This window comes from Oxyura jamaicensis, chromosome 23 (genome assembly GCF_011077185.1).
Source record: "Oxyura jamaicensis isolate SHBP4307 breed ruddy duck chromosome 23, BPBGC_Ojam_1.0, whole genome shotgun sequence".
Classification (NCBI taxonomy): Eukaryota; Metazoa; Chordata; class Aves; order Anseriformes; family Anatidae; genus Oxyura; species Oxyura jamaicensis.
In genome coordinates, this window is record NC_048915.1 from 3,382,315 (window position 1) to 3,394,099 (window position 11,785).

Below are 11,785 nucleotides of genomic sequence, written 5' to 3' on the forward strand. Positions count from 1 at the left end.
CGGGGGCGGCGGCACCGAGCCCCGGTGCGGGGCGGGCCCGGCGCAGGGGGCGGCCGCTGCGGAGGCTGGGCGGCAGCCGGGGCTCCGCGACCTCCGGCGGGCAGCGCGGCCGCGGCGGGGCTCTGCAGGTGCCTTCGTGGGCAGAGGGGGGAGAAACCGGGGACAGCTCCGGGCTGGGGGGCACCGGGACGGGAACCGAGGGGAGGAGGTGGCGGGGGGAGGGGGGGTGAGGCTCCGCCGAGCAGGGGCCTCGCTCCGTGGGAGCCTCCCGGAGGCGGGAGGCGGTGGGGGGGGGGGCGAGGCCCGGTACTGAGCCGGGTTTGCGAGCAAGGTGCTGGAGCTGCGAGGGGCTGCGGCTGGGGCTACGGCCCCGAGAGAGGCTCGGCCGGGGGGGGATGGATGCTGCGGAAACGCTCCGCAGGAAATCCCGGGTGCGACAGGGGCGGGGGGGGGGGGGGGGGGGGGCTGGAGCCCGGCCCGAGCAGGGCTCGGGGTTCCCAGCGCTGCCCCAGTGGTGCTCCAGCCCTACGCAAGCATCCCTTAAGGCTTCGTGGCTGGGAAGAGCTTTGGAGGTGAATCCTGTTCCTGCGGGCCTGGGAGGGCCTGAAGCGATCTCCAGAGCTTCCCCTACCTCCAGCGCGGGGATCCCGCTGCCTGTGCCCCAAAATCTCCCCGGGGGCACCTTTCCCGTGGGAACCATCATGGGCCAGAGCTCCCCACGCATTGCAGAAGGGCCTTGTCCTGGAAAGGTTTGGTTCGGTCAGTGCTGCTCTCGCCCACATCCACCCCAGCGGGACCCGAGGCTGCTCCAGACCAGCAGCGCGGGGCGAGGGCTGGCGCAGTTACCTCCCCACGGCAGCCCACACACGTCACAGCATCACGGGAGGGCTTGGGTCAAAGGGGAGCATCCTTAGCCAGACAAGGTGGGAAAAGAGCTCTCAAGAGGGGATCTGAGCAGCAAAGAGCCGATTTTTATCCCTATCTGTGCTCCTCAGGCAGGCGTGGGTTATGGGCCTGTCTGCTCCACTGTGATGAGGAAATTCTGGAGTGTAAAAAAAATACAAAACAGCCCCACTCCCTCCTCCTGTTTCCAAACTTTGAAAAGCTTTTCCTGTCTGAGCCGTGCCTGAAATGACTGAACTTGCCAGGAGTTAAGGCTGCAAAGCAGCACCGGGGCTGGACGGGAATTTGGCTGTTTTCCTCCCCACTTGTCTGAGCAAGAGCAGGTAAACGGGCGCGGGGGAGCTCACCTCGAGCGAGCGCTTTTCAGTGAGCCTTTAAGGCCTCCATGCACAGGCAGAGCGGGGCTGCCTTTATCTCGGCAAGGACAGCAGCTTCAAAAGCATAAATATAGGAAGCTTGCTCGGAAAGATTACGCTGCTGGATGTCAGTGATGCAACCGGATAAACTCACTCAGGCTGCATTGTTTTTGTGTAGTGTCATATGGCAAATGCGGAGTTCAAAACAGACGGTGAAAACCTCAATCAGATTACGTCCGTGCTCTGTTACTTCGTCCCCCGAGGCAGCTCCTCGTGAGGTAGGGCAGGGTGCCTGGCCAGAGCCTCCAGCATGGATTCTGCAGGCGGCTGGCAAGGGAAGATTGGGGCCGCTCCTGGAGCGGGAAGTTTTCTCAGGATGTTGTGGGAACGGAACATCCCGAATCCCTGGGAAGGGCCGAGCCGAGCTTAGCTGGGAGTTGGTGTATCCTGGTGAGTTAATTATTTTGTTGATTAATGCCGTGCTGGTGTCCTCTGCCTCTGTAGTCTTCCAGCCTGTCACCTGCATGGGGCACTCCAGCAGGGCTGAAGTATCACATCAGCCTCCTTCATATTGCTATTTTTGGTGGCTCTCTTATTTCAGCTACAGAGACCACGCTCCAGTCATGCAGGATTTTACCTATTAAAATAAAAAAAAGCATTCAAACAGCCCCTGTTGCTGAGTTCGGTGAAGTCGCCATTAACCTCCCCAGCAAAACTTTCTTTTTGTCCCAAAGGTTGTGCCGGGTGGCGGCGAACTGGACTTTGGCAGTGTCATGGCAACGGCCGTCCCTGAAAAGCTCAGCCGCCTCTTCGTTAACGTGCGGCAGGTCCCTCAGCTGCTGGCCCCGCTCTCCCCCTCCACCGTCAGCAGCGCCGAGGTGCCGAAGGTCTTCTGGAAGCCCTACATCCACGCCGGCTACCGGCCGGTGCACCAGACCTGGCGCTATTACTTCTCGACGCTCTTCCAGCAGCACAACGAAGCCATCAATGTCTGGACCCACCTGGTGGCCGCCCTCATCCTGCTGCTGCGGTTCCAGCAGCTCTCGCAGAGGGTGGATTTCGGGCAGGACCCGCACGCCCAGCCCCTCCTCATCATCATCGTGGCGTCCATCACCTACCTGACCTTCAGCACCCTCGCGCACCTCCTGCAGGCCAAGTCCGAGTTCTGGCACTACAGCTTCTTCTTCATGGACTACGTGGGGGTGGCCGTCTACCAGTACGGCAGCGCGCTGGGGCACTACTACTACGCCATCGAGCCCAGCTGGCACGAGAAGGTCAAGGGCTTTTACATGCCCGGGGCCGTCCTGCTGGCGTGGCTGTCCTGCGCGGGCTCCTGCTACGCCAAGTTCCGCTACCACCAGTCCGCCCGCCTGCTGAGCAGGCTGTGCCAGGAGATGCCCTCGGGTCTGGCGTACGTGCTGGACATCAGCCCCGTAGTGCACCGCATCTACACCGCGCCGCCCTCTGAGCACGCGGACCCGGCCCTTCTGTATCACAAGTGCCAGGTCCTGTTTTTCCTCATCGGCGCCTTTTTTTTCTCCCACCCCTACCCAGAGAAGTGGTTCCCTGGGAAGTGCCATTTCTTCGGGCAGAGCCACCAGATCTTCCACGTCTGCCTGGTGCTCTGCACGCTGGCGCAGATCGAGGCAGTGGTGCTGGACTACGAGTCCCGGCGGCACATCTACTCTTCCCTGCACGGTGACCTGGCTCACAACTTCTCTGCCCTGTGCCTCTTCACCGTGACCTGCTCGGTCCTCACGGCCACGTACATGGCCCGGAAGGTGCAGAACAAGCTGAGCTTCAAAGAAGATTAGGAGCCCTGCGGGAGAAGTTGGGGCGCTTCCCTGAGCGGTTCCTCTGCAGCTGGTTGCGGCGATGCCGTGGCAAAGGCCACAAAATTCGAGGAGAAGAGGAATGAGACGCTTTGCGAGCTGTTTCTCGGCACTGCCCTGGTTAGGGAGAGGGGGAATAAGAGCTGCTCTTCGTGCTTTTTTAATTCACAGTTAATCCCAGCTTGTTCTCAAAATGGTACACTGTTTTCGTTCAAATGTCTGAATAAACAGCTGGAACAAAACACTGGTGGTGGTGCAGCCCTGTGCCTTCGCAGATGGGGGCTGGGAACGTTTCTGGGATGTTCCTGAGTCTTTTGGGCAAAATGTCAGGAGCTGCCGACCGGCTTCCCTGCTAGCGGTGGCAGCATCCGACCCACTAAAGCAAACGGAGCCATGGGGGCCTGTATAAATCATAATGAAGGGTAAAAGGTTTATTTATAATCAGTTCAGGCCCTTTTTATATAGGTTAGGGAATTGTGCAGAGCTGCCCAACCAAAGAGCATGCTTGGGCTTGGGGTGGTGGCATCGGAACAGCTCGGGTTGGAAGGGACCCCAGAATATCACCGGGCCCACGCTGGATGGGGACAGGGAGCCTGGGTGGGACGTCTGGCACCATCCCCTCATGCCCTGTCAGCCTCCATCAATTAGGCTTCTGTCACGGCCCTGGGGAGGTCCTGCCCCCAGTGGATTGTTCTCACTGTAAAAAAATTCTTTCTTATCTCAGGACAAAACCTCTCCGGGTGCTGCCTGCGCCCATTGCCCCTTGTCCTCTCCTTGTGAGGAGGGAGCCCCCGGGCGCCTTGTGGCTGCCCTCCAAGTACGGGAGCCCTGCGGTGAGGCCCCCGGGCCTGCTCCTCACAGGGACAGACCCAGCTCCCTCAGTCCCCACTGCTGGTGTGAGCAGCAGGCTTTTGGGGGCCGCTTCCAGTCCCGTCACCCAGAGCATTCAGGAAGGTGGCGAGCAGCGAGGGGTCTGGCGGCGATCCCTGGGGGACCCCCTTTGACAGGGGCTGCCGGCCGGGGTAAAGCCGTGGATCGCCCCCTCTGAGCATGGGCTCTTCGCAGCCCCCCCACCCAACCCCTATCCCACCAGTTCGTCTACAAAAGGCTGCGGGAAGCAGTCTGTTTGCTGAAATCCAGGCGAGCAGTGAGGAGCTGCTTTGTTGTGTCAGCCCCACGCCTGCTGCTGCGGCCTGTGGAGGCACGGTGAGACAGGCCGGGCTGGAGGTGGCAACCAGAGGGAGGTGAGGTCTGCCAAGGCTTCCTTCTGTGGCCCCTTCTTCCTGGGAGCCCCAGGCGGCCGTCAGCTTGTTTGTCACCAGATTGCACCGTCGGCTTTTTTGGGTTTGGTGCGGAGCCCTGGTTGCCTCCAGATCTGCCAGGAATTTACAGACGAGTGGAGGACTTGAAGAGCTCCTCTTATGTGACTGCCGCCATGGCCTCTTCAATTTTTGGTGCAGCCTTACTCCTTGCTCTGATCAGGTTTATGATTTTTCCTCTTTGCCTTCGCTATTTTGGTGGAAAAACAAACAGAGAAACCAGTTTTACTAAGACCAGTGAAGGCTTCTCTCTTCTGTGATTCTCAGATTTCCCTAGGCATTGGCTTCTTGCTGTACCAGACTTTTGCCCAGTCCCGTTCCTTATAGGGTCCGATTAACTGCTTTATTCACCGGGCTGCAGCCGGACAAACAGCCACGTGGTGAGCAGCAGCTCTGCACGAGCACTGAACGAGCTTTGCTCATCAAGGGAGAGCTCCACACAAACACATCTACGGTGTCTTCAGGGACAAGCAGTTGCCTCCTCTTTAAACGTGCTGAGGCACATCAGATTGGACATTTCTTGGCTGTAGGAATGGGGTTTAAATATTGTCAGCTTTGATCTACAAAATTGCTGTGGAAGAAATTCCTAAATAGTACTAAGCTGGTTGTGAGCATTCAGCATCTTAGCAGGGAGTGTTTTGTGAGTACAAGCACCCTGCTTGCTTTCCAGGAAGCTTTTTGCAATATAGCAAAGAACCTGAGCAGCAAAAAAGGGCGTCCTAAGTAGAATTGTTGCCTGAAAGCTAAGCTTAAAAATAACTAGTGACCAAAAAACCACCTTAAACCTCTTGGGCAAATGCCAGGGCATCTTCAGAAAGATCCCTTGGGAAAGCAAACCCACAAGTCTGCACCTACTAATTCGCACGTATATCATAGCAATAAAAATTGATTCTATAAACCAGCACAGAAAAGTAGCCAGAGATCGAGCGCGTGTGCCTCTCTCTTTATGTGCTACTCTGTCACCTGCCTCCAGCACCGCTGGATTTTGCAATCATAAAGCCAGTACTGAGTAGTGTGCCTGTCCACATTTCTCATGACCATTTGTGATCCTGATGTCACTATTGAATGAGACTCCAGGAGTGAGTCTGCGTTGTCCCACAAGCCTGTAGGACACGTGGCTGGTGTCTGTGCCTCTCGCTATCCAGCTGGCCGTTGTGGGTCAGACGAGTGCAGTAGAAAATCAAAATCAATTGTACACATAAAGTGCACATTATTGATGAGTAGGAATGAAGAGGTCTTATCTTAGGAGAATATTTCCACAATGGAATGATTTTTACGCTGTTTGACCCTGAGCTAAGAAGACATAATGTAGTAGGCAGATGAAATTTGGAGGGTATTTTGCAGCAAAACCAACTACAATGAAATGTGGGTGATGTGGCTTCCTGACCTGGGAGAAAATGAGTATTCTCTCTTTATGTCACTACACGTGTTATTGCTAAACACTGAATGCTGGCAGGACAGTCTGTGTAAATATCCCTATCTGCACAATATCTGGACTAAAGTAAAGAGCAGCGTATTGCTGCCATAAAATTGCCATCAGCACTTGAATTCATTTTCCCTCCTGACCGGTCAAGTTGTCATTTGACTGAAATGCCCTTTTACATGAGATAATGCATCTTGGAACACTAAGTGCAGAGTGATAAAGGTTCCTCCTAACATAAATCTTTTACAAAACGAGGAGATCCCCAGGCACCATAGCTCAGTCTCGTCTAATTCTTGGGATTTTCAAACAAAGCTTCAGAATCTGTGCTGGGGGTGTCCATGGACCACTCAGATGGATTAAGAATCTTTTGTATCAATGGCAGAAAAATGCTGGAAAACCTACTTTAAGTCTTTAATAGAAATGGTTGGCTGGAGACCAATAGCTTGCCAAAAGGACTGAGTACTTCCAGCACTCTGTCATTTAACTGTGAAATCGGACATGACCTATTGACTGGTCCCTAGCACCAAAATTAAAAGATATTGATGAGCGTCGGAGTTTTCAGCAGAGGAAGTTTATTCATCCTGTACAGGCCACTTGTATTGGCGATACACTTTAGCAGGGCACTGATGAGAAAAATCTAAAAGAGCATTACGGTGCTGGTTATACTTCTCGACGAATATTGATCCTAGCGCAGGAGTAGCATCTTAATACCAAGTGTGCATAACAGGTCTGAATTTTTGGCTACTGTGCTGCTAACACAAGCTCCAGGAAAACCTCTGTACACAAAGCAAGCGTATTTCTTTCCCTAGCTTCCCTTTTCTACAATGAGGTCTCTTTCTCTTCCCCCTTCCAAACATTTTGCTTGCATTTACTAAATTTTAGAGTATTTGAATGGGTGTCACCTGCTCCGTTTTTACAGGCTATGTATAATTATCACTCCATCTTCAGTGTGTCTGACAGCTAGACTGGGGTGGAAATACCACATTATAAGGGGTGGGAAAATGGAGTAGCAGTTGCAATGTTTAAAAGAAGTCAATATGACAAGAGAGGTGGTGTAGAGAAAATAAATGAGAGGTCAGGAATCACAGAATATAAGGACAGGTGCTGAAGGATTGCGTTTGGAGCTGCCCAAAGTAATGTTACTGTGTTCTGTTTTGTTTTGTTTTGCATCAGGAGTGCAGCACTACGCTGTTATAACAGATTTTCTGCAGAACGTTACACCACATTCCTTTTGGGAGGATTTACTTTCTTATATTTTGCACAGCCAAGCTGAATGTTGCTATTGTGATATGTAAAATATAGCTTGGTTGTAGTTAGCCTTTTTATAACCCTGTGTTAAAAGAACGAAAAACAATGCCAGAAGGTAATTCCAATGCCTTGGCAGAACCAGCCACTGAAAATCAGTATCGATAATTATGCCGTTAATTGACCAAGTTAATATGGATACTGTGGTCACATAATTTTTCGTAAGTAATGTCTCATGGGATTACAGGGATAAACCATCTTCTGTTGGTCAACAACTATTTCATTTAAATTGATACAGGAAAGCTTTCTATTTGCTGTTTTTTGAAGGCATAAAGAGTAGAGTTAATTGTAGGGCACTACTGCCATGTGCATCTGTGTAGTGACAGAGGTCTTCTGAAATTCCCATTTCAATTCAAAATAAGCAAGTTTCCTTTAAAAAAAAAAAAACAAAGCAGACCACAAATGAATCAGACAACAAAACCCTCTGCCCCAGGCAACTGGAGGGTCTGGTAGTATTTTGTCCTGATAGTCTGAGCTGTATAGCCTGTGTCGCTTGGGAACTCCACATCGTCGTTCATCGAACCAATGAAACTCCATTCCCAGACACCGAAGGGAATGAAATTCTCCCGGTTCATCAGAGTAACTCTGCTTGATGTCTTTGATCACCCATTTACCCTGTACCAAGGTTCACAAAGGGCAAAAAGCCTCCAAAGGTGGAGGCTCGTGGAGCACCCTTCTCTCCCTCCTTCTACCCTCTGTTACGAGCTCCTACCTTGGGCAGTTTATGGCGGGGCTGTTTTCTTCTTTTGGAACCGTACACATGAGGTGCACGGGCTCCTTGTTCCACCACGCTGCGCTAGGACGCAATGCAAAACTTGAAGTTGTCTAAACCAGGACCTCAGCATTCCTGCTGTAAGTGAGGTCGCTATGAGGTCCGATCGCTCCAGCTGAAAGGACTGCGTTCATGATGCCTACGTTCATGATACCTGCCTATGCCCAGCATCAGAACAAGCAGCGTTTTGCAATCAAATTAACAGGTAAGGGTGTGGGACGGGGTGGGGTGGCCTGGGGTATTGCTTTCTTTTTTTTGCTGTTCACCTGATGCTGAGATGGTTCTTAAAGCTTGGGAAGTGCTGGAGAGGGGAAAGGGAAGATCGTCTGAAGGAAGTCTGAACAGTGGATTTTTTAAATATATTTTTTATGGGATTTTTCCCCGTAGATGTTAATTTGATTAAGGTTAAATTATGCTTGGAGCTGTAGCAGACTGGCCAGCAGATTGATTTTCTCCTCCCTCCATCCCTAGCAAGTATAAATTCAGTGTGCAAAGCTTGCACTCCGTCGGTTGCTCCAGTAGTGAACCGAACTGTTTATAATGTGAAATGCGCTCACACGGATGGAAGATGTCAGGGGTCGTAAGTTTTCATTGGATGCCATAGAGCTTAATTTTACAGATTTTTGTAGCGAAAGGTATGTTTTATTTTCAATGTGCTGTTTATTTGTCATTTGTTTATCTTTTTAAAATGTCTAACACCTATTTGTCTACCAATACAAAAGTGTATTGTCATGTTTAATAGGCTGCCTTAACATCAAATTTCCTCTGTGGTCATCAGGATTGCAGCCAAGACTTTAACATCCATTTACTTTCTTAATATTCTTATATTGCAGGGTGAAAATTACTTACATATGAACTGAAAACTCTGTTAACTCATCCTTATCCTTAAAAATCAGACTATTCTGTTTTTAATATAACTGAATTCTGAACAAAGTGAAGTTATTCCCACAAATGTAACTGTTATCCCTGCACGTACAGAAGACAGATATTTTTGTTAGTGTGTACACCCACAGAAGTGCTGAAATGGAATTTACAATCTTGTTCACTACATAGTATCCTGTAACCGAGGAAGAACCAAAAACATGAAGTAAATGCAAGGTGTGTGATCACACATATATTACCAGTTTATCTGTACTCAGATAATGATTTGTGAAAATGCTGGTAGGTAATTTTTGCATAAATCATTCATTTTTCATAGAACCGCAGACAAAGATAGCAACACTGGACACTCAGACACTCCGTTCTGTATTTCATATGCAGGTATCATTGAGCAGAGGAAGGTGGTCCGATTATGGTGATTTATTTATTTGCTTATCACTGCGATCCACAAACCAAAGGCTACTGTTTGCTCCCAGTTATATGTTCAAAAATACTTTTGTAAAATTTAACACTGCATTTTTAGTGAGGTGTTTTATTCCCTCATGGGAGTCTTTGTATAACCAGTTTTCACAGCAAAACAGTTAATTGGACATTACCATAACCCCAGCTGCAGCACGGGGCTCAGAACACCTGAAAACGAGGACCAGGAAATATTTCTCTGTTTGTCTGCAGAGAAATAAAACCTCATTACCTTCACTTCATGGGTCACGTTGCCAGCTTTACAATGTGGGATAGGACATTTCCTCCCACTAATTATTTTCATAATGCATTAAAGAAGGACTGCAGATTTGATACTTTTTCTCTCATACGTTTCAGTGTTAAGATGGCAGAATAACCATGGGAGACTGGAATTTCCTTGGAGGCATTTTAGAGGAGGTCCACATTCATTCCACCATTATTGGGAAGATTTGGCTCACTATCCTCTTTGTATTTCGAATGCTTGTCCTCGGAGTGGCAACTGAGGATGTCTGGAATGATGAACAGTCAGAATTTATCTGCAACACCGAGCAACCCGGCTGTAGAAACGTGTGCTATGATGAGGCCTTCCCTATCTCCCTCATAAGGTACTGGGTCTTGCAGGTTATCTTTGTGTCTTCCCCTTCCTTGGTGTACATGGGTCATGCCTTATACAGACTAAGAGCCTTAGAGAAAGAGAGACAAAGGAAGAAAGCTCAGGTGAGAGTGGAGCTTGAAAGCACTGAATTAGAAATGACCGAATATCGGAAAAGGCTGGAGAGAGAACTCCGGCAACTGGATCAAAGGAAGCTGAACAAAGCACCCCTGCGAGGCTCTTTGCTCTGCACTTACGTGATACATATTTTCACTAGGTCTGCAGTGGAAGTCGGTTTTATGATTGGCCAATATCTGCTTTATGGGTTTCGGCTGGATCCCCTTTACAAATGTCAGAGAGATCCATGTCCAAACGTCGTTGACTGCTTTGTATCAAGACCGACAGAAAAGACGGTGTTCATATTATTCATGCAATCGATAGCGACTGTGTCATTGGTTTTAAATGTCTTGGAAATTATCCACCTAGGATTACGAAAAATTAAAATGGGTCTTTGTGGGCAGGAGGACAACAAGGGTGGCCATGGCAATTTCTACATAAACAAATCTAAGAAATACTCTGTGATACCACGGTCTTCTTTGGGAATGCCTGCAACCCCTCCAAAAACTCTTCCTTCTGTACTTAGTGGTTATGCATTTTTAATGGAAAAGCAAACCGACACTGCCATCTACCCGGTTCTAAATTCTCCTCCCATGTTTCAGTCTCTTCAAAATAACCATACAGAAAATAGCAGCAACTACACCCATCACAATCAGGAAAATAAATTGCCGAGGAAAAGGCCAGCTACAAGTGCTTTAAATGATCAGAATCGAAATATTAGCACAAATAACGAGGGCTTGCCTAGCAGGCCTGAGACTGAAGCAAATAATTCTCAGAAAGAAGCTGATCAGAAACATTTCCTTGCTGGTACTCAGAACGCAGATACAGCTCCAAGTATGTGCTTGAGAAGCTTTGCTGAAATGCCGTCACAACCATCACTGCAACCTTGCACTTTTCCCGCTGCCAGCTTCAGAAGGCAGCAAGGAATCATTTCCTCCTGGAACTGCTCCGCAGCCGTCGAGAGTGCTGGCTCTTCCACGAATTCCCTCACAAAGAGCAGCAGCAGAAGACAAAGTGGTCTCAGTGCAAACCAAGGGCAGCCACCTTCCAAAACCGACGCCAGAAATCGCAGCCGCCCAGACACTCCCGACTCCGTTGGGGAGGTGAGCTCCGGCTCTCGCCAGAGCAGGGGCTGCGGCAGCCCCCAGCTGCTCCCCGTGTCCGGGCGCCCGTCCCTGTCCAGCAGTGCTGGCAGCCGGCGTGCCCCCACCGACCTGCGCATATAGCGCGAGCGCGCCGGTGAATCACGCTACCCGGTGCCGGGGTAGTGACTGGAAGTTGTGATATACGAGCTTTTTATAAGAGTAGCCGCCTCGTTTGACTTCCACCATCTGTTTCACAGAAGTGAAAATAGAAGTTGTGTAGCCCTTTGCTTATTAGCTAAGTAACTTTTAAACAGTCTGCTTCTTGGCAATGAAAGGATGGCTTGAAGCTCAGTGCCAAACTTGTACGTTAACACCCCAGACAAGAAGGAAAACGTACATCATATAAACCCATGCATTAGGAAGTCAGGACTAAAATTACAGCTGTACCTAAACAGATAAAAGTAGAAGACAAAATTACAGTCTAAAAATGTATTTTACAAAGACCAGTAAATGAAATTAGGCTAAAGAAAGCACTAGAACACCTGAGAAACATGAATTATCAATAAATAACTTCATTCTTAATCTAAGAATTCACATAGTTGATAGCTCTTTGGAAGAAGAATGTCAAGTATATTCTGCTGTTTGAACTATTAAATACAAAAATAACAAAACATTGGATAAATGTTTCATTTATTCTGACTCCACAGTACGTATGTTTTCAGTGTATCACTGCTGACTTCTTC

General features: G+C 49.5%; 2 protein-coding genes across 5 annotated transcripts; both read left to right on the forward strand.

The window, feature by feature from the left end:
- On the forward strand, positions 1–3,335 carry PAQR7 (progestin and adipoQ receptor family member 7). 2 transcript variants are annotated; one of them, XM_035345558.1, is made up of 2 exons: positions 1–128; positions 1,994–3,335. In XM_035345558.1, the coding sequence occupies exon 2, from the start codon at positions 2,033–2,035 to the stop codon at positions 3,071–3,073; it is 1,041 nt and encodes a 346-aa protein (XP_035201449.1). In that variant the 5' UTR covers positions 1–128; positions 1,994–2,032; the 3' UTR covers positions 3,074–3,335. The 2 variants fall into 2 exon arrangements, with proteins under 2 accessions (XP_035201449.1, XP_035201450.1); XM_035345559.1 differs by lacking the exon at positions 1–128 and adding an exon at positions 920–1,226.
- Positions 3,336–7,948: 4,613 nt separating this feature from the next.
- Positions 7,949–11,735, forward strand: GJA9 (gap junction protein alpha 9). 3 transcript variants are annotated; one of them, XM_035345541.1, is made up of 2 exons: positions 7,949–8,115; positions 9,606–11,735. In XM_035345541.1, exon 2 carries the CDS (start codon positions 9,627–9,629, stop codon positions 11,181–11,183), a length of 1,557 nt encoding a protein of 518 aa, XP_035201432.1. In that variant the 5' UTR covers positions 7,949–8,115; positions 9,606–9,626; the 3' UTR covers positions 11,184–11,735. The 3 variants fall into 3 exon arrangements, with proteins under 3 accessions (XP_035201432.1, XP_035201433.1, XP_035201434.1); XM_035345542.1 differs by lacking the exon at positions 7,949–8,115 and adding an exon at positions 8,150–8,545; XM_035345543.1 differs by lacking the exon at positions 7,949–8,115 and adding an exon at positions 9,493–9,515.
- Positions 11,736–11,785: the final 50 nt, after the last annotated feature.

Bases quoted from the DNA above. Each gene is read 5' to 3' on its own strand.
- PAQR7 (XM_035345558.1), top strand. From the start codon at position 2,033: ATGGCAACGGCCGTCCCTGAAAAGCTCAGCCGCCTCTTCGTTAACGTG.
- GJA9 (XM_035345541.1), top strand. From the start codon at position 9,627: ATGGGAGACTGGAATTTCCTTGGAGGCATTTTAGAGGAGGTCCACATT.